This window comes from Nanorana parkeri, unplaced genomic scaffold (assembly GCF_000935625.1).
Source record: "Nanorana parkeri isolate BGI_ZX_2015 unplaced genomic scaffold, ASM93562v1 scaffold1298, whole genome shotgun sequence".
Lineage (NCBI taxonomy): Eukaryota > Metazoa > Chordata > Amphibia > Anura > Dicroglossidae > Nanorana > Nanorana parkeri.
The window spans coordinates 102,112-122,169 of record NW_017307566.1 but is presented as its reverse complement, the minus strand read 5'-3'; the positions used below and the strand labels follow the sequence as shown (position 1 = coordinate 122,169).

General features: G+C 45.4%; 1 protein-coding gene across 1 annotated transcript in view; it reads left to right on the top strand.

Moving 5' to 3' along the window:
* The window catches only part of CAPRIN1 (cell cycle associated protein 1), a 32,535-nt gene extending 20,837 nt beyond the window's left edge, over positions 1-11,698 (top strand). Inside the window, exons 9-18 of the mRNA XM_018569189.1 lie at positions 132-290; positions 374-482; positions 714-766; positions 2,563-2,673; positions 2,810-2,959; positions 3,875-4,022; positions 5,282-5,476; positions 5,918-6,021; positions 7,044-7,107; positions 11,386-11,698. Coding sequence (XP_018424691.1) covers positions 132-290; positions 374-482; positions 714-766; positions 2,563-2,673; positions 2,810-2,959; positions 3,875-4,022; positions 5,282-5,476; positions 5,918-6,021; positions 7,044-7,107; positions 11,386-11,450 — 1,158 coding nt within the window. The 3' untranslated portion in view covers positions 11,451-11,698. The remainder of the gene's footprint in view (positions 1-131; positions 291-373; positions 483-713; positions 767-2,562; positions 2,674-2,809; positions 2,960-3,874; positions 4,023-5,281; positions 5,477-5,917; positions 6,022-7,043; positions 7,108-11,385) is intronic.
* The last annotated feature ends 8,360 nt before the right edge of the window (positions 11,699-20,058 follow it).

Sequence of the window (20,058 nt, the reverse complement as noted above, 5' to 3'; positions counted from 1 at the left end):
CCTTAATCAGTTTTATAGCATTGGAGCCGAACCTAGTTGGCATCCACTAAGCAGAAGTTCCACAGCAGTACTTTTAAATAGCAGAGTCGAACTAACTTTTTTTTTTTCTTTTCCCCCCTCACACCCCATAGGTCGTAAACTCACTCCAGCAACAGCAACCAACATCCCCGGCTGTCTCCGAGCCCCTATCACTAAATGCCATTTCCCAAGTCCAGCCTGATCCCACTGTACGAAGGCAGAGGGTTCAGGACCTGATGGCCCAGATGCAAGGTCCATACAATTTCATGCAGGTCAGTATGACGGTGTAACTTTTTGCCATTTAAATATATCCTGATTTATGGTCTTAATTCTATCATGCCACTTGTCTTTGCAGGACTCCATGTTGGAATTTGAGAGTCAACCAATAGACCCTGCAATCGTATCTGCGCAACCTATGAATCCTGCTCAAAGCATGGAGCTGCCTCAGATGGTCTGCCCCCCCGGTAAGTGTACTGTTTGTTTTTGCCCTATCTTGGGCATGATTAAGCATGGGGCATAATACTTAGCTGTTGTATTGCCATCAGCGGTGTGTTTTTTTTAAAATTCTTGTTCTTGGAGTATGTTGCATTTGACATCAAGATGCAAATGCCAAACAGAGAAAAAAAATATGAAGGCTAAACTTTGCTCCTTTTTTTTTTTTTAATCCTTTTAATTTTTTTCTTTTTAATATGCAGTACATCCTGAGCCCCGGCTATCTCAGCCCAGCCAAGTTCCAGATAGCACACAAGTGAGTATGCTTTTGTTTTGTAATCTACAATGGCTTTCACTTTGATGCATTTCTAAAACTGCTTGGTTACCGTAAGCGCAACTGTAAGGTGTATATACTCTACCTCCTGAAATGACAAAGCTAGAGTTTTAAACTTCGGTTTTGTATAGAGTGGGGAAAGTGTAAAACCTTTTCAGGTTTTTGTTACGGCCTGTTCACATGACATCCGTTTTCTGTGCTGACCTGATCCTGATAGTGCTCCTGCACTAAAAATGTATCACTATGTGTTTTATGGGCTACAGTTGTCACGTGCGCAGTCCGTTCAGTTTACGACAGAAAAATACTGCATGTCACATTTTGTAGGGTTCGGAAACGCAAAACACGATTAACGCACTGCACTGCAGCTAACATACTGACAGCTCCACTCCAGCAAAAAAAAACATTTTTTTTAACTGGAACGCATCAAAAACGCATAGCACCGCGTCTGCCAATCCGCACCTGATCAGGACCTGAAACTCATGTGAACAGGCCCTAAGTCTGTATCCCTGTTAGGAAGAGCCACCCTCATTTTGCATTCTTTCTGTTTTTTTTGTTTTTTTAGTAGTAAGTTTTTTTAGTAAGAAAGTGAAGGAAAATACACATTGTTGTGACACCCGATTAGGGGGTAAGGTGACAATAGCATGTTTCCCTCCAAGACAAAGTGGGGTTAAGGCTGCACATACAGTATTGAGGAAGTGTCTTGGTGCTATTCCTGCTTGAAAACATCCAGGTGGAACTTCTATCTTTGATCCAATTTTGCTGCCCTTTTGGTCACCTCCAGCCATTCAACCTTCACCTGCTACCTGCTGTCCTGGTTTCGGGAGTACCTGACGTCTTGCATTTTGCTCTAAACCTATCCTCTTTGCCTTACCGTCTTGCGGTGGAAACATATTGGATTCTAGATGGGGGTTCTGTAGCCATGTAATCATGTTCTGTCTCTTATTAATGCAGTATGCGCCACTCTGAAAATGGGGGATCAGCTTGTTGCTTCTACCAGTGCAGTTAACAGCCTTGGATCAGTTCTAAAATTCATAACGTCATCAAGACTTTCCCTTTGCACTTGCTTTTCCAACTGTTTGTGTATGGAGAATAGAAACCTCCTGACAAGTTTTTTGCTCCCCCTAAACTATTGGTTTAGTGATGATTTTGGTTAGGAATTGTCTATTTAAAATGTGAATCTGGCAGTGTCCCTTTAACGGGGCACTTTTCTGGAAGATGACCTGCTTGTCCTGTGTTTAGTGCTAGAAAGCCCATCGTAGAGTTCTGTTTTCTGGCGGGCCCTGCCCTTTGTTCAGTTCTGGCTGTGACCTTGGGTTATCAAACCACATCTGACTCATCTAAATACCTAAAAAGAGATCTGACTGCTGCCAGGGTTCAGCCCTCTCTTATAGAACGAGTGGAGCAGATGGCTGTAGCGTTAACATTTCAGCTGTGACTGTTTGCTAGACGCCTCCTGTCTCATTTATTGCATGTCTCATGTCAGTTGATAAGCATAGGTCAATTTGTCTAAAGCCATGGACTGCAGAACTGTTGTGTAAAAAGTGTTTGATCCACATAGCCCTTGAAGGACAGTGTCACTTTGGACCAGCTGCTGACAACTTAATTGAGGATGGTGCAAGAGCCCTGCTCTCACTTTTAGGCAGCGGTATAATATGAAGGTTTAGTACTTGTCCCTCGATGCTACTCGAAAAAAGGAAAAAATGTATTTAGGGAGAATACAATAATCCTTTTTTCATGCCCAGTTTTTCTTAACAAGATGCACATTTTCTGCTTTTAAGGTTCCAATGGTATCTTCCACTAGTGAAGGCTTTGCCGGCTCTCCACAGTTGTACCAGCCTTCTCACCCCACAGAACAGAGGTCCCAGAAAGAAGCCATGGAGCAAATCCAGGTTGGTAACCTTGTGTTCCTAAAGGGGAAAGTCTCTCCAGAAGTGAATAGTTTGTTTTTGGGTTGATTTACTTTTAATGTTCTATTTTAAGTGTTCCTTGCGGTTAACCTGTACCATCGCATTTCTTTTTTCCCAGGCCTCTTTATCTCTAAATTCAGATCCAACGCAAACTTCCTCATCGCTTCCTGCTGCTTCCCAACCTCAGGTGTTCCAGACTGGGTCCAACAAGCCACTACATAGCAGTGGTATCAATGTGAATGCTGCTCCATTCCAGTCCATGCAGACCGTAAGCATATCACGCCTCTTAACTTCATTACATTTTTCATGCATTGCGCTATTACTCTTAAAACACGTCTGGCCTACAACATTCTGCAATCTTCTGCTTTTTTTTTCTGTTTATTTTTCTGTTTATTTTACAATCTTTAAATTTTTTATATGGGAGAGGCCGTTTAACCCTATATAATCAAGAACGTTCACATCGGCTTTAGTGCCTGTTCACACAACGTCAGTTTTGCGTGCTGACCTGATCCGTACGCTCCTGCACTCAAAATGTATCCCTACGTGTTTTATGGGCTACAGCTCTCACATGCGCAGTCCGTTCAGGTTACGACAAAAATACTGCATGTCACATTTTATACGGTCAGGAAACGCAAACGAGTCAAAAACGCACTGCACTGCAGCTAACATACTGACAGCCCCACTCCAGCAAAAACGCACTGCATCAGTAGCACCATGTCTGCAGATCCGGACCTGATCAGGACCTGAAACTCATGTGAACAGGCCCTTAAGATGGAGGATTTCGGTGGGCATCCTTGACACCATTCTGTTGTCAGAAGCGTTAGGTTGTACAGATCATTCGATGGATTCACACAGCGGCGTGGCTGAAATCTGCTCTTTATTGCAAACTGGTAAAAAGTACAAGATCACCTCAAACTCTACACGGGGTGTAATTATTTTGTACTGCTTTGTAATAAAGAATATACACCGGGCTGACTGGTTTGAGATGATCTTGCCTATCCTGGTTGGAACAAGCTGGGTCTTCAGCCAACAAAAAGCCTTAGGGTAAAGTCTGAACCGACCTGAAGCTATTTTTTTCAGCTGAAGTTCTGTGTGCTTTGATTGTACAACTTAATTCCTCTAGTTCTTAGCATGGGTCTGTGGTCTTTGGTCTTATTCATGTGATATTTTCCCCCCTCTTTAGGTTTTTAATATGAATGCACCTGTCCCTCCTGTGAATGAGACGGACACGCTAAAACAGAACCAGTACCAGGCCAGTTACAATCAAACCTTCCCAGGCCAGCCACACCAAGTGGAACAAAACGATCTTCAACAAGAGCAGCTACAGTCGGGTAATGAGAATTTACAGTTTCCTCATAACATTTTGTGCTAGATGTAACTGTAATCTTTACAAATGGCACCTTATGACATCCGATTGTACTGTTTTTTTAAGCAGTTGGAAGGCTTCAAATGAAGCCTGTGCTAATGGTGAGCCAAAGGCTGACCTGAAAAATGCTAGTTGCCTGACCTGTATGACTTGGGTACTTGGAGTAAATGATCTGAGGCAGGCATGTAAAAGTGAAGTCAGAACTCTTAGGGGTGGTTCACAGAAGGGTTTGGAGAAGGCAGGAGAAGTGAACAATCCAGGACAACATCGCTGATTTGGGAAAGTCTCCAATTCCGCTCACTTTTCAGTTCAGCTATGTTGTCCTAGATTGTTCACTTCTCCTCCCTGCTCCAAACTCTTCACCCTTTGTGAATAACCCCTGTTAGTTCTGTTTCAGTGACTTGAAGTACTGAACCCATTATTTGGCATCACTGCTATGCAACTACCATTTTCAGGTGTGGTAGTGGCAGCCTTCATACTTTATTTCAGGTTGCCTTTAACGTTTGTATATTAATGTGTCACTGCATCCAAAAACATGTGTTTTCTCTCCCGTTCATTGAAGGACACAGGCAACAGATCGTAGATCCTGAATGGTAGGGTAATATCGCCACCTGCAGGAGAAGGACGCTAGGCACAAAACTAAAGACCAATTACAGCCTAGGGGCGGCCCCTGCCGGTGGCCAATCGATCTGTTGCCTGTGTCCTTCAATGAACGGGAGAGAAAATAGGATTTTTGTACTCACCGTAAAATCCTTTTCTCTCCGTTCATTGAAGGACACAGGCCCCGCCCTCTTTATGGGGTGTACACTCCTAACTGCTTGTTACTAAACTGGAGACTTGTCAGCAGGTGGGGGGTTTGGCCACCGGCAGGGGCCGCCCCTAGGCTGTAATTGGTCTTTAGTTTTGTGCCTAGCGTCCTTCTCCTGCAGGTGGCGATATTACCCTACCATTCAGGATCTACGATCTGTTGCCTGTGTCCTTCAATGAACGGAGAGAAAAGGATTTTACGGTGAGTACAAAATTCCTATTTTTTCTTTTGCTTAGAAAAGGGATAGATCTATATTCAGTCATTCAGTGCCATGTATTTGAACAGATTTCCCCTCTCTTCCTGTGACATCTGTCACCCTCCTCACAGACTCACCATTTCTGAAATTGGGCTTTTGCCTGAACGGCTTGTATTGTAACCTCTGTGCAATGTTTCACTGTGACTTGCTTCTGTTTCAGTGGTAAACCCTTACCATGCAGCATCGGACCAGTCCCACCAAGCTTCCACTGGCCACCAACAGCAGACGCAACAGAACGCTGGCTTCCCCCGCAACAACCAGCCCTTCTACAACAACAGAGGGATGACCCGAGGAGGGCAGAGGGGTGGCAGGGGCATGATCAATGGCTACAGAGGACCATCTAATGGTTTCAGAGGCAAGTATTAGGCCTGGTTCAAAGTGAGCATTTTGTAGCGCTTATTCTGCCCGCTCAAAAGAAAATATGCCCCCCCAAAAATCCCATTCATTTTTATGGCCCTGTTCACATCTGAGCGTTGTCGCAATAAGCAAATCGCCTGTCGCTGGATAAGTTTTTTTTTTTTTTTGGCATATTACAACTCGTTTCGGCCCCATAGACTCAATAGGAAACGTTTGAAAAGGTGTTTGCTGTGTGTGCGTTTTAACATGCGTTTGCTCATTTACATCAATGAGCTACAATCTGCTCACAAAAATGCACGATTTTATTTATGAGCATAAAACGCTGTTGCCTAGGTGTGAACCCAGCATTAAGGATGGGCAATCCTCTTCAAGATTGATGGTTTAAATATATCATGTTCCCAGCATAACTTGTTGCCTTTTTCTGCTTCATGTTCTGCAGGAGGATATGATGGCTACCGCCCTGCCTTCTCAAACACTCCAAACAGCGGTTACCCACAGGCTCAGTTTAGCGCACCACGAGACTATACCAACAACTACCAACGGGTGAGATGCACATTGTCCTCTTTCTGACGGCTTCTTGTTGCAGTGTTCTGCCAATTTATAGCTTTAAGTATGGCAGAATTTATTTTCATATAGTAATCTGTCAAATTACAAACATTTAACCCCAGCTTAAAAGAGCACTATGGGGTAACCTTTTTATCCCGTAATTCTCAAGGGTCACAGGCGGACATATACTAATGTCCTCCTGTGACCCAAAGCTCAGTGTATATAGTGAGCTATATACAGAGGGCAGCAGCGGATCCTGATAATACTGTCACGATCCAGCTAGCTGATTGACAGCGGGCTCTGTCTGTCTAGAGCCAGCTGTGCCTACCCCCTCCTCTGTCCGTTCCTCCAGTCAGTGCTGGAGGATGGGGGGGGGAATCCCTGTGGGGAGTGGTAACTGACAGTCACCGCTCTCTGCAGGGATGTGATCGGGAAGTGAGTGAGCGACAGTGTGCTCGCTCACTTCCCGATCTATAGAGCCGACGTGACCGTTTCATTTTCACAGGTCGGCTTTAACTATGAGTATGAGTGAAAATCACTCGCCTCATAGTTCTCCTTTTCTAAGGCAGTCTAATTTCAGTCTTGTGACTAACTTTCAAATGTCATTGGACTTCACTGAAAAGGACAAACATTGCTTATGATAAAGATGGCAATCTTGGTGTTGGCTTTGTGCATTGAGCCTGTTGGCTATAGTGCAAAGTCAGCTCCAATGGTGGAGATTCAAATAAGGAATCCTATATTACGTGTTAATATTCATAAAACAAAAAGACACAACAATGGATTTGAACTCCTATGGGTTAGCTAAGAAGACGGCATGGCGTTAAGAGCTTGGCACCTGGCTAGTTTAACTAATAGAGTTTTTGGAAAGGGGGTGACCCGCTGCTGTGAGTCATTTAGCTGTGTGAATCTTCACCTTGAGCTGATGAAGTCTGTAAACAGGCTTCTTTTTTTTTTTCTTATAGGCTGTGAATGTGTTTTTGCAACTTGTTTTTTGACGGTCTTGTATTTCCTCTTTTTAGGATGGATATCAGCAAAATTTTAAGCGTGGCACCGGACAGGGAGGTCCTCGGGGCGCTCCTCGAGGTAATGCTCAAGCGATGCACTCCTAAATCAGCTCCAACAGGCTTCAAGGGCAAAGGCCTGAGGAATTGAAGGAAAATTTTTCTTATCCCCGCCCCCCCTTCCCCTTCGGTAACAACATGCCTAGATCTCATCGGCCACACTAAATCACCCCACAGCACCAGTTTGGGAATAGTAACTCGTCTCACTTGGGTGCTGAGTGAGAGGGTCAGCTCTTGTACATGATCCGTAGAGACACCGGAATAGCAGTAACGCTCGATGGGGAAAAAAATTGCTTTCGCTAGAATGACTCGCCTTTTTTTAACCACAGAATTCTCCTGAAAACTTGAAGTTTTAATTTATTTTTTTCTTAAGCTTTACTACTTGTCGCTGCCTTTTTTTTCTTTTTTTTTCCCCACCCACATGGAGAGTGTATAAACATTTTTTTAAAACTTTTTTTTTTGCAAGCAAAGCATAATAATAATTTAAAAAAAAAAACCTGTCTTACCCACCCGTTTATTAAACTTCCCAAAACTCTGAATTTGTGAATCGTTGCTTGAGTTTCAATAAAGTTGTGTTAAGTCAACTGCAGCTGGTTGCGGAGTTTTTTTGTGGTCTGGTTTCTTAAACTCTGCTAGTGTGTGGTGCATTCCAGTGGTTTGAACTCCTCAATGGCAACAGTATGAACCCAGTTTGCGCACAGTAGTCCACTTGCAACTAGCCTGACATTGGCTTGGCTTTGTAACATGGAATACCACTGAAAGGAATGGGGGGGGGCGGCATGTCGGGCGGGCAGATACTTCAGGTTTGATCTGACTGGGGCAGTTGCAGCTGTGAAAACGGTTTCATCTAACAGTTAAAGTATTTGGTCTCTGCTTTCAAATTTTGCTATAACCATGTTTGATGGCAACAGAGCGTGGTCAAAGGTAATGCAGCCTCTAAGGACAATGTCTGAAGTAAGCCTTAGCAAATCTTTTAGTCTCTGATTTTGTAAAACAATGGATAGGCACACACTGGCTTCTGTTGTGCCTGAAAGATTAGGTTTCACCATTCATTTCTAAAGGATAGCTAAACCAGAAAACAAAAAAGTAATGTATTGCAGCTTACCTATTCTTAGATGTGGTGGTCGCATCCTTTTTTTTTTTTTTTGTTTTCAGGCAGAAGTAAATTTTCTGCAAGTACAGACAAATAACTAAATCTGGTTATACACTTTTAAGTTTTTGTCCAACCCACGAGCTGAACAAAAAAAAATAGAACCGATTTTCCTCCAACGCTTACGAGCATTTATCGAGGGATCCCCACTGTTTCCTTTGTTTCTCACAGCAGCCGCTATCGGAATACCCCAACAGAGCCAGCAGCTCATTGGCTGTCGGCTCTGGTCTGAAGATTTTCCCACCGGCCCCCTCGATCAGCTAATCAAGGGATGCCAGCCAAAAGCGTGCCGACAGCAGCACCCTCTGCCAATTTCATCTGGTTGTTGAAGAACCGGCCAAAATTTACATAATGTATGGCCAGCTTGAGGCTCCATTCACACGACGCTTGCATTTTCCGTGTAGAAAAGCATGTGGCATGAAAACGCGCAAATCATTAACCTGCACATGGATTCCGCACATTTGCGCCTATTAGTATAGGTGGAACGTGCAGTCTGCCCGTAAATCTCACATGGACTTTTTTGCGGGACGTGCATTTTCCTATTGCGCGGACGCCGCCCTTGTGCCAACAGTGCACATTGGAATGCATTGGTTTTTTGTTTAGTGTGTACGAACACGCGCAGAAAAACCTGAATGGAGCCTTAGTCTTTCCTGGAATTCAAGTCTTCCTGTAACTCCCCTTGTGGAACTGATATATTAAACCAGTTATCTGTTTTTTTTCTAGATTCCTTCTGTGAATGTTTTCCTATGTAATAGAGATTGGAAGTAAGGGGTTTGGGGGGGAGGGGGGGAGGAGGGGGGAGCTGTGTTAGTAGACCAGAGTCCATAGTGACAACTATGGCTCCCTCCATGGATATAGTGGGTTGAGCGTAGCTATCTGAGCACAGGGTCACCAGGTGAATATAGGAGTAAGGCGCTTTTTTTTACCCCTCTTCACTTCTGTCAGCTATGGGGCTACAACAACTCTGAATGCTGCTCAGTTTTAGAAACTCTCAGCTACGGTGGACCAAGCTGTGGTAGCCCCCAGAGCAGATAAACTCCTTTTTCTGGGGGAAGAGTGAAGATGTGATGGATTTGCCTTTTAGATACCATCATCCCCGAAACTCACTAGGTATGAGTGCTTCATAGAGAGCCTTCCACAAAGAAAAATAACTGCATTAGAAGCAATTGTCATTCTGATCTCTAGGCTGCAGCCTTTAAAGTACCTCCTGCTCTCATTTGACATCACTGCTAGCATTGCCGCTAATACACAGCCCAGGAGTCAGGATAGCAGCTTCCAAGTTTTTAAGGTTTTCTGTGTAATTGATGCTGGGTGATGGAGAGGTGAGCACTTCCCCTTCGGTGCTGTATGTGGTAGCTGAACATTTACCGCTAGTGTCTTTCTTTATACTAAATTGTCACATGGGGGGGCTTAGGCGGCTCCCAGATATAGTTCTAGCACCCACATGCTCTTATATGCTTCCATTTGCTCTATGTATCTTATGTAAGAGATGTGCGAGATACTATTGTGTATGAATAAGCTTCTTCCTGACTTCTGTCTTCCGTATGTGTCTGAACGAGTGAATGTTTGGTGTGCCATTAGAGCTTCTGAACTTGTCTGTCGCTTCGCCGCTTACTCCAACTTTTCTTCTTCCGAGGCTCAGTTAAGGGAAACTACTTTTAAAAGCCTTATTCTGTGAGGGGAAAAGAAGTCGTAGACATGGTTAAATAGCAAAATGTATCCACACCTTTCTTGCCCCTCTGCTTTATTTCTTCCTATAGCTGAGGTTAAAAAAAAAACGTGCCTAGAAATCTGTGCGGTAAATAAACATCCGGTTTGTCTTGTATGGCGTTGTTTGGTCCCCCATTAAAGCCGTGTATAAAGTTTACTTATTGCTCTTCACTTCATTTTTATTTTTCCATTTTAAATGTATCTCTGAAATTTCAAGCTTAAGAATTGTGAATTCTGTTACCTTTTTTTGTTTTTGCTTTATCCATATTTTGCCATATTTTTGTGTTCCATAACCCATCTCGCAGACCCTGTTGCATTACATCTCTTCAGAATGAGTGGAACACCACCCTTGGTTCTAACCGCATGAGAAGTGATGTAATCATTTCCGCTAAAGCAGGGATGGTCAACTCTGGCCCTACAGCTGCTGTGGAACTACAAGTCCCATGCGGCATTGCAAGACTGACCATTACCAACATGACTCCCAGAGGCAGAGGTATGTTGGGATTTGTAGTTAAAGCACAGTTGGAGGGCCAAGTTGCCCATCTGTGCTCTATAGAATGCTCTCTGGAGGGCTGGGAACTGGGCATCTAGTAAGGGAGTTCTATGCCCACCCCGGTCCTGCCTGCCTTCTGCTCTTTTAATCAGTCACTTGTTGCTTGCTCTCCACATGCAGCTGTCAATGATTCAGAAGGCAGGACATGGCAAGAGCCAGTTTCCTTGTGATCGTCTCTGCCTCCTAAAAGGGAGGAGCCAGCAGAGATCAAGCCAAGAGGTCATAGAAAATTTTGTATCCTGCTACTATGACTTGCTGGAAAACTTGAGGGCTTGTCCACACCAATTGTGGCGCGTTCCAGAGCGGTAGCTGCTGGAACGCACAACAATCGCGCACTAAACTTCCCCCTTCGTTCTGGGGCGGGAGGGGGGCGTGGCGGTGTATTGAAGTCTATGGCATTTTTTTTTTGCGTTCGCATTGGACCGGAACATACTCGATGTTTTGCCACACGTCTGATCGCACTGGGAGTGTGTGGCTGAGGTGCCATTGACTTCAATGCACTGCCACGCCCCCTCCCGCCCCAGAATGAAGGGGGAAGTTTAGTGATTGCTGTGCGTTCCAGCAACTACCAGTCTCGAACGCACCGCAATTGGTTTGACCGGGCCCTCAAAGTCACAAGGCTCCTAGTTTTGCAGGTGTACATACACTATTTTTAACTTGCAATTTCAGAGTGCTTTAAAAAAAAAAAAGTAGTGTGCCGCCATGTAAGTGACTAGCAGGGCACATGGGTTTTTGTTATCCTCCTGTTCTTAGAACTCCTTGTGCCACTCTTGGCACTGGTCAAACATACATTTTTAGGCCTCTAGACGAGCGAGCAAAGGCGGTTACCTACATAAGAAGCTATATTACGTTCCTTAGTTTTTAAAGCCGGCTATTTCGTTTTTCAGGTCGCGGAGGGCCCCCAAGACCTATGCGAGGGATGCCACAAATGAACAGTCAACAAGTCAATTAAGTCGTTGGAAGGAAGGCTTGCCCACCTACTGGTGTTTAAAAGCGTTAACTTGTTTTGTTTTTTTACCCCCCCCCTTGCCAGGATATCTGTGTAAGGGACTGTTTTATTATTGCCTGGTTTAAGATGAGATTACAGTTGTCAGCCTCTACTCTTTACCTGGATATGTAAAAACTTCTATCACTCGTAATGCTGCACGTTCTTCTGTACGTCAGTAAAGAACCCGTGGCAGCTTTCCTGGTCATGAAGGACGAGACACTCAAATGGTTTTTCTCATTAAGTTTTTCCGGTTAACTATTGAATTTCTGCCTTTGTAATTAACCACTTAGGGCTTAAGCTGGGAATGAATATGGACCCACTTTAGACCCTGAATCCTTAAATGATCAGAATATACTGGGCATTACTAGGCCTACTTTCCTGACCAACTATATATGTGGCAGCAGGATTGATATGTCTATCCTGCCATGCCTCGGGCCTGCACTGATATTGTGCTCCATCTCTCTATCATTTGGGATCAGACTCTTTCATTCGTTTCCCAGCTTGAGAACGTAATCATCCGTTATAGGATCATTTGAAGGACATACTAGAAAGGTTTGTGTGTACATTCAAATGGATTATAAGTTCCCTGCGCTTAGTAGTTCCATGTTGGATAAGCCACAGAACTTCTGCTACAGAATTGCCAAGGGGCCCCCGTCTTCTCATGGTTTGGATCGTTTTTAAACTGCCATTTTTATGGTTTGTATCCCCTTGGAGGGAAACCAGTAGCCCAGCATTTAAAAGATCAATTGTTTGGAACAGAGGCAAATAAAAACGTGTTTATATAAAGTGGCTGTGTGGAGTGAATGTTTCTAGTTGCAATGGATGTGGGTCCTGTGTTCATTTGTCGTTTATTAATGGAAACGGGCAAAAGGAAATTGGAGTTAAAGTGAAGTACCCCACAGTGGGCTTTACTTAAAGGAGAACTATGAGGGGGGTGCTTTTCACTCACCTCATAGTTCTAGCCAACCTGTGACAATGAGACTGTCACAGGTCGGCTTAGTAGATTGGGAGGTGAGTGAACACATACCGGCGTTCGCTCACTTCTCGATCCTGTCACGGCTCTCTGCCGTGACAGGGGAGGGGCTGGATTCCCCTCTCCCCGCTCCGATCTGCCAGCGCTGACTGTTGGAACGGATGGGGGAGGGGGCGGGTACAGCTGCCTCTGGATAGGCAGAGCCAGCTGTCACTCATGCAGCTGGGCGGATCCAGACATAATTGTCGGGATCCGCTTCAGCTGCGGCATCTCAGTATACCGCGAGCAGCAGCTCGCGGTATACTGAGCCTAGTGTGACGGGAGGACGCTAGTTTGTGTCCTCCCGTTACCCTAAGGAGAACTATGGGGAAAAGACTTAACCCCATAGTTCTCCTTTTAAGCAGAGAACCTGCCCTAGTGACTAATCAGATTCCTAGTTTATTTTAGACTAAAGGTGGCCATACACTTTACTTTCGTCTTGCGAGGGTTGTAAAGTAATTTTTAATTTTTTTTTACGATCTGCCCATCTTGAACAGGCAGATCGTACTTGCGATCATCGCTTCCGATGACTGCAATGCTGAATGGGCAGTGTGCGTGTGCAGCATTTGTCGGCACACCGGCCCGTTCGGCATTTGTCTCCTGAGCATGCCACAAACATGCTCGTTAGACAAAAGACGTGTGACCGTACAGTAGAAACGGTCGCACGCCTTCCATACACTCTGCGATTATCGTACGATAATTGCACAGTGTATGGGCACCTTAAAGCTGGACACACACACACACACACACACACACACACACACACACATTTTTCACACAAACACACACACACACACACACACACACACACACACACACACCTTACAACCATCACAAGACCATTGTCTTGCAATGGTTGTAAGGTAATTAAAAAAAAAACGTACGATCTGCCCATCTTGGACAGGCAGATCGTACTTGCGATCATTGCAGGCACGCCCCGCTGAGTGGCGGGCTTCCGATGACCGCAATGCTGAACGGGCAGTGTGTGCTTGCAGCATTTATCTCACTATCATGCTACAAACCAGCCGAAAATCGTACGATTCTCGCCTGCTTTTCAAACATGCTCGAAAGACAAAAGTCGTGCTACTGTACAGTAGAAACGGTCGCACGCCTTCCACACACCTTGCGATAATCGTACGATGGCGTGATTTCCTGTGATTATCGCAAGGTGTGTGGGCACCTTTAAATTGGACCCTATGATAGCTGTTTAAGTGCACTGCTCAAAAAAAATTAAAGGAACACTTTTTTTTTTTAATCAGAGTATAGCATCAAGTCAATGAAACTCCTGGGATATTGATCGGGTCAGTTATGTAGCAGAGGGGCTTGTTGATCAGTTTCAGCTGCTTTGGTGTTTATAAAATTAACAGGTGCACTAGATGGGCAACAATGAGACAACCTCCAAAACAGGAATGGTTTTTACAGGTGGAGGCTACTGACTCCCCCTCCATCTTTTCTGACTGTTTTTCACTAGTGTTACATTTGGCTAGAGTCAGTGTCACTACTGGTAGCATGAGGCGATACCTGAACCCTGTAGAGGTTGCACAGGCATGCCAACTCCTCCAGGATGGCACATCAATATGTGCCATTGCCAAAAGGTTTTCTGCATCTCCCAGCACAGTCCCAGGAGCATGGAGGAGATTCCAGGACACGGGCAGTTACTCTATGAGAGCTGGACAGGGCTGTAGAAGGTCCTTAACCTATCAGCAGGACCGGTATCTGCTCCTTTGTGCAAGGAGGAACAGTATGAACACTGCCAGAGCCCTACAAAATTACCTCCAGCAGGCTACTGGTGTGAATGTCTGATCAAACAATCAGAAACAGACTTCATGAGGGTGGCCTGAGGGCCTGACGTCCTCTAGTAGGCCCTGTGCTCACTGCCCGGCACCGTGGCGGTCGGTTGGCACTTGCCATTGAGCATCAGAATTGGCAGGTCCACCACTGGCACCCTGTGCTTTTCACAGATGAGAGCAGGTTCACCAGGAGCACATGTGACAGATGTGAAAGGGTCTGGAGAAGCCATGGAGAACGTTATGCTGCCTGTAAGATTGTTCAGCATGACTGGCTTGGTGGTGGGTCAGTGATGCTCTGGGGAGGCTTATCCATGGAGGGACACACAGACCTCTACAAGCTAGACAATGGCACCCTGACTGCCATTCGGTATCTGGATGAAATCCTTGGACCCCTACGCTGGTGCAGTGGGTCCTGGGTTCCTCCTGGTGCACGACAATGCTTGGCCTCGTGGCGAGAGTATGCAGCAAGTTCCTTGAGGATGGAGGAATTGATACCATTGAATGGCCCCCACGCTCGCCTGACCTGAATCCAATAGAAAACCCCTGGGACATTATGTCTCGGGCCATCCGAAGCCGCCAGGTTGTACCTCAGTCTGTTCAGGAGCTCAGTGATGCCCTGGTCCACATCTGGGAGGAGATACCCCAGGACACCATCCGCCGTCTCATTAGGAGCACGCCCCGAAGTTGTCAGGCATCCGTACAAGCACATGGGGGCCATACAAACTAATGAGCACCATTTTGAGTTGCTGCAATGAAATTTCAGCACAATGGACTAGCCTGCTGCATCATTTGTTCAGCATTATAACTGAAAGGTGTAAGACTTCCTATGTCCCACAATGGACTCAAACAAATACCAATGACACAACATTGAGAAGAAGATTGTGCTTTATTTGTGCAGGGCATTTCCTCTTTTACAGTATAGACAAACACGAAGAGGGGAATTTATCAAAACTGGAAAACCGTTTACCTGAATCTGACTTGGTATTAGCCTCTTACAGTGTCTATGCAGCAGAGCTCCGACTGGGGAAGAGCGAAGCGGCACAAGAAGCCAGTCTGTTTGCTGCAATGCTCATGTCCTAACAAGGAATATGGTATTAGAAGGAGACTGCTGAGCGCCAGGGAGAGGATCTCATCAGTCTGCTGCTTGCTTTTTCATTGTCCAATCACAGACTTGGGGGCGAGACAAGACCTGTAGGTGTTCCTTAACTGCAGCAGAGTAATATTGGGTCTGCTGCCAGAGCAGTTTTCATCTCAGAACTGGGTGGAGAGGAACATAAACCCTTTGGCAGGTAAAACAATTTTCTTTATAACCAGAACATAAGCACGGTTATCGCAAAAACAAATGGAAATGTTTGTATACGAATGCATTGTTGTGGGTTCCTGGGGGCTCGGGAAGTGTGCGCACCAATTGATGTTTATTGGCTGTACAAAATACCATTATCCGCTGCCAAACCTCAGAGGCTAGGCCAGTAGTGGTGAACCTTGGCACTCCAGCTGTGCCAAAACTACATATCCCAACATGCATCTGCCTCTGGGAGTTGTGGCTGTCAGAGCCTTGCAATGCCTCATGGGACTTGTAGTTCCAAAACAGCTGGAGTGCCAAGGTTCGCCATCACTGGGCTAGGCGATCTGAAGGAAGGAAAACCACATGGAGGCTCCAGCCATAATCGTGAAGTCCTGTAGGCTTTCTTTTTATCTGTCTGCTGGTCACCCGAAATCTGAGGCCTGAGATGGCATGCATGCTCTATGGACGTGTATGCCACTCCCCTCAGTAAAAAGGGGGACTGTTTTTTTGTTTCCCAATCTTATTACTCGGAAAGAGATCATAATGCAGATAATGAGTACACCCCTGCCATGCCCTCAGGTACAGTACATGGACGACAAAGGGTTAACAGGCTAAAATATGATTGGTTAAACCTGAAAGTGTTTTGTTTTTTTTTTCACTAATTTTTTTATACTGGCTTTTCAAAGTACCACATTTAGTAATTTCCAGGTTAGTGCGCCCTTTCCCAGCCAGGGTGACGTCTGGCTTTCTGAGGGGTGCCTGGAAATGTTCACAGGTTCCCGCCTTTCCATGCTGCGGGCATGCGTGAAAATGAATGGTGCTAATCCAGAAAAGGGCGGACGTTTGCCTCTGCCAAGCTTCTGCACACGTGGCTCCTGATGTGAAAGGAGGGCTCTCTGTGGAAGGGGACTCTTGATGTACAGCCCTATTTCCGAAAAAGTTGGGACGCTGTGTAAAGTCGACATAAAAACGGAATGCAATGATCTGCAAATCTCATAAAGCCGTATTTTATTCACAATAGGAAATAGAAAACATATCAAATGCTTAAACTGAGGTGGTGGGGGCAATCTGTGAATGGGGGGCTTTTAAAGTGAAGGGAGGACCCTGTGAAAGGGGTCCTCTAATGTAATGGGAAATGCAGATCTGAAGGTGGATCCATTTTTTTTTTTTGCTTCTGTGTGAGGTCCCCCGTCCTAAATTCATTACATGTTAGACTCGGGTGCCTCGAGATTTTTCATACATTTGATGGGTGCTATGACTGAACACTGGACTGAAAAATGCTCCTATAGTGTTACACAAGTAAAAGCTTTGAGTCTGCTGAGGCTGCTGACATCACATCCAAAATGGCGGCACCCGGCAGCAGTCTCAGGCATTTTAGATGATTTTTCCAGGTAAATATGCCTAGAATATGTTTAATGCACATATGTGGTCGGCATACCGGGTAACTCCGTTGCTGAGGCATTGCCAGAATCAATTAAATCTGCAGGATAAACAATGAGGGAATTTATCAAAACTGGAGCAGGCAAAATCTGGAGCAATGTGCATGGCAACCAATCAGCTTCTCTGTCTCATTCTTAAAGGAGAACTATGAGGTGAGTGCTTTTCACTCACCTCATAGTTCTAGCCGACCTGTGACAGTCTCATTGTCACAGGACGGCTAGAACTATGAGGTGAGTGCTTTTCACTCACCTCATAGTTCTAGCCGACCTGTGACAGTCTCATTGTCACAGGACGGCTAGAACTATGAGGTGAGTGCTTTTCACTCACCTCATAGTTCTAGCCGACCTGTGACAGTCTCATTGTCACAGGACGGCTAGAACTATGAGGTGAGTGCTTTTCACTCACCTCATAGTTCTAGCCGACCTGTGACAGTCTCATTGTCACAGGACGGCTAGAACTATGAGGTGAGTGCTTTTCACTCACCTCATAGTTCTAGCCGACCTGTGACAGTCTCATTGTCACAGGACGGCTAGAACTATGAGGTGAGTGCTTTTCACTCACCTCATAGTTCTCCTTTAAATCTTACCTGAGCAAACTGAAGAGAGATGCTGATTGGTTGCCATACACAGCTACTCCAGATTTTGCCTGCTCATTTTGATAAATTCCCCGCAATGTGTTTGTGACGTCATTCTAGCGAGTCATATACGCTGCGCTGTCTGACGCGCCGCCATGGAGAAGAGGAATGGCCTCTACGAAATATCTGGGCACGTGTGCGCACTGGTTGTACTGTTTTGTGGGAAACCTGAACACTCTGAAAGGCGTACAACCAGTTGCCCTGATCGGGGTGAGTGGGGACACCACCAGCACCAAGTAGTAATGTGTTTGTCTTGATTCTTAAAAACGCTTACTGGAAGATTGTTATTATGCCACCACAGTCTCTTTATGCTCATTTTACTTTGAAGATAATTTAGTAGCTGCTCCATCAAAAGCTCCAGAACCAGGCACCATTGCAGGCAGATTCGACACTAGTACCGTCCAAAATCCAAAACAAAAATGATAAGAAATTTAAACACCACGACGCATTCAGAGCCATGTGCCACGCATGAAAGAAAATGTGTTCCTGAGAGTCGGCCATTTTCTAGTAGGCTAACATGCAGAGCAGTGACTGCAGGCGGCTACAAGAAAATGGCGCCCGGAGTGCAGACCGGTTTTTATTAAGTGACGTCACGAAGCCGACTCTGACTGGAAGGACCCCGGTGAAATTTGTCAGGCACTGAAGGGCAGCCCTGGTCCTTCCTTACTGTGCACATGGTACATGTGAGCGACGCTGGCTGCCTGAATACAGGGTATGTAATGGGGTAAAGTGTGCGATCTGTGTACAGGTCAGAGTGCGGATCACAGGCTTCACAAGTCGGCTAGAACTATGAGGTGAGTGAAAAGCACTCACCTCATAGTTCTCCTTTAACAACAATAGTTCACTCGGCTGTAGATCCTCAAATCATCTCTGAATTGGTGCTGACACTTTATTATTATTTACCTTTATTGCTGCATTATGGTCAAACAACATACATACCCAGAGAATCCAGCACTGTCTTGCTGTGATCTGCTGCTGTACGCCATGTCCCGTGCCGCCATCTTTTCTTATGATGTCTTCAGGAGGCGGTTGTCCCTTCAGGGTTCTTGCAGCCGGCTCCCCGATGGCGCGCTGCCATGCCCTTCCTCTTCCAGGCTGATGTCTTCTGGGATCTCTGACATGATTATCTCGGGGTGCAGCTGGAGCAGGGTGGGTGTCATTCTCACCTAGGCAAGAATGCTGATGGGGCGGGCTTGTCAGTGTTTCTTTCTTGTCTAAACGATTGTACAGCCCTGCGGAATATGTTGGCGCTATATGAATAATTGTAATTGGGGAGTCTGAGCAAGAAATTATAAACATTTAAATTGTGGAAAGGGGGCGGCGGCTAATCAAGATGAAAAGTGACTTTTGAGAGTGACGGTATGACTTATAATAGTTGCTGGTCTCTTATGGGTATCTAAGGGGTGGGGAAGGGATGTAACCCCAGCCATGTTCTTATTGCTGTCTGTGTCCCTGTTGGGGAGATTTACAGTCTTTGTGTGTCCTGGTGACCATTTATTAGAATGTAGAATGGACTTTGGATATTTGTACTTCTTATACCAATTTAGAATTCAGCATTCTATACGGTGTACCTATTCGCCTTTCCTTTGTATTATTATTATTTCAGTACTGAAGAAGGGGGAGATTGTATGACCCCCTGAAATGTGTTGGCTGTTTTGTGTTATCTTGCACCAGTTTTTATCATTAAATGATTTTGGACTCTGGGCCATTTATTTGGAGCTCTCATTAGACTGTGCAAGCACGGATTCTCAATTCTGGGTGTCACCCCACTCCCTTTGAAGGAGTGCCCCTGCTTTGTGGAGAGCTGCCGAGCTGGAGCTGCTGTGCCCAGACAATTTAACTGGCACACCGAATCTTGCATCCGGCATCTCATTTTCCCTTTCGCTGGTGACCATTATCACCGTGATGGCAAATCCAAAATACAGTTGTCTCCAGAACAACAATAGAGGAGGAATCTTCCAATGGGGACACGGATCCTGGAGACAACTGAGAAGGGACAGAAAGTGAAAGGAAGTCTCTCCGGGCACAGTGAGCAGCAAGAAAACTGACCAGTGTTTTAAACATTTCCCACTCTCTCCAAACCAACAGCGTGAAGGAATCCCCACCCCCACTGGGCTATTGTATTCTGATAGAGGCAGGGGTGCTGCTGTCAGAATATCCAGTGACTGCAGCTGATTGGAAGACATTTTTTGGAATGGCTGCTCAAGTTGATCATATTTTATTTTTATTTTCCCTAACAAGACGGGTCCTAATGGGCCTGCACACTTGTTGAGCTCCTGCAGGACTCAACAGAAATCCGACCATGGTATAGCCAGCATTGTTGCCTTACTTCTCCACCCAGCCAGTCGCCGTGATCGCTGTATATTGCTCTAGATATGATGTGATCTATTTTTCTATTTGGAGATAACCAT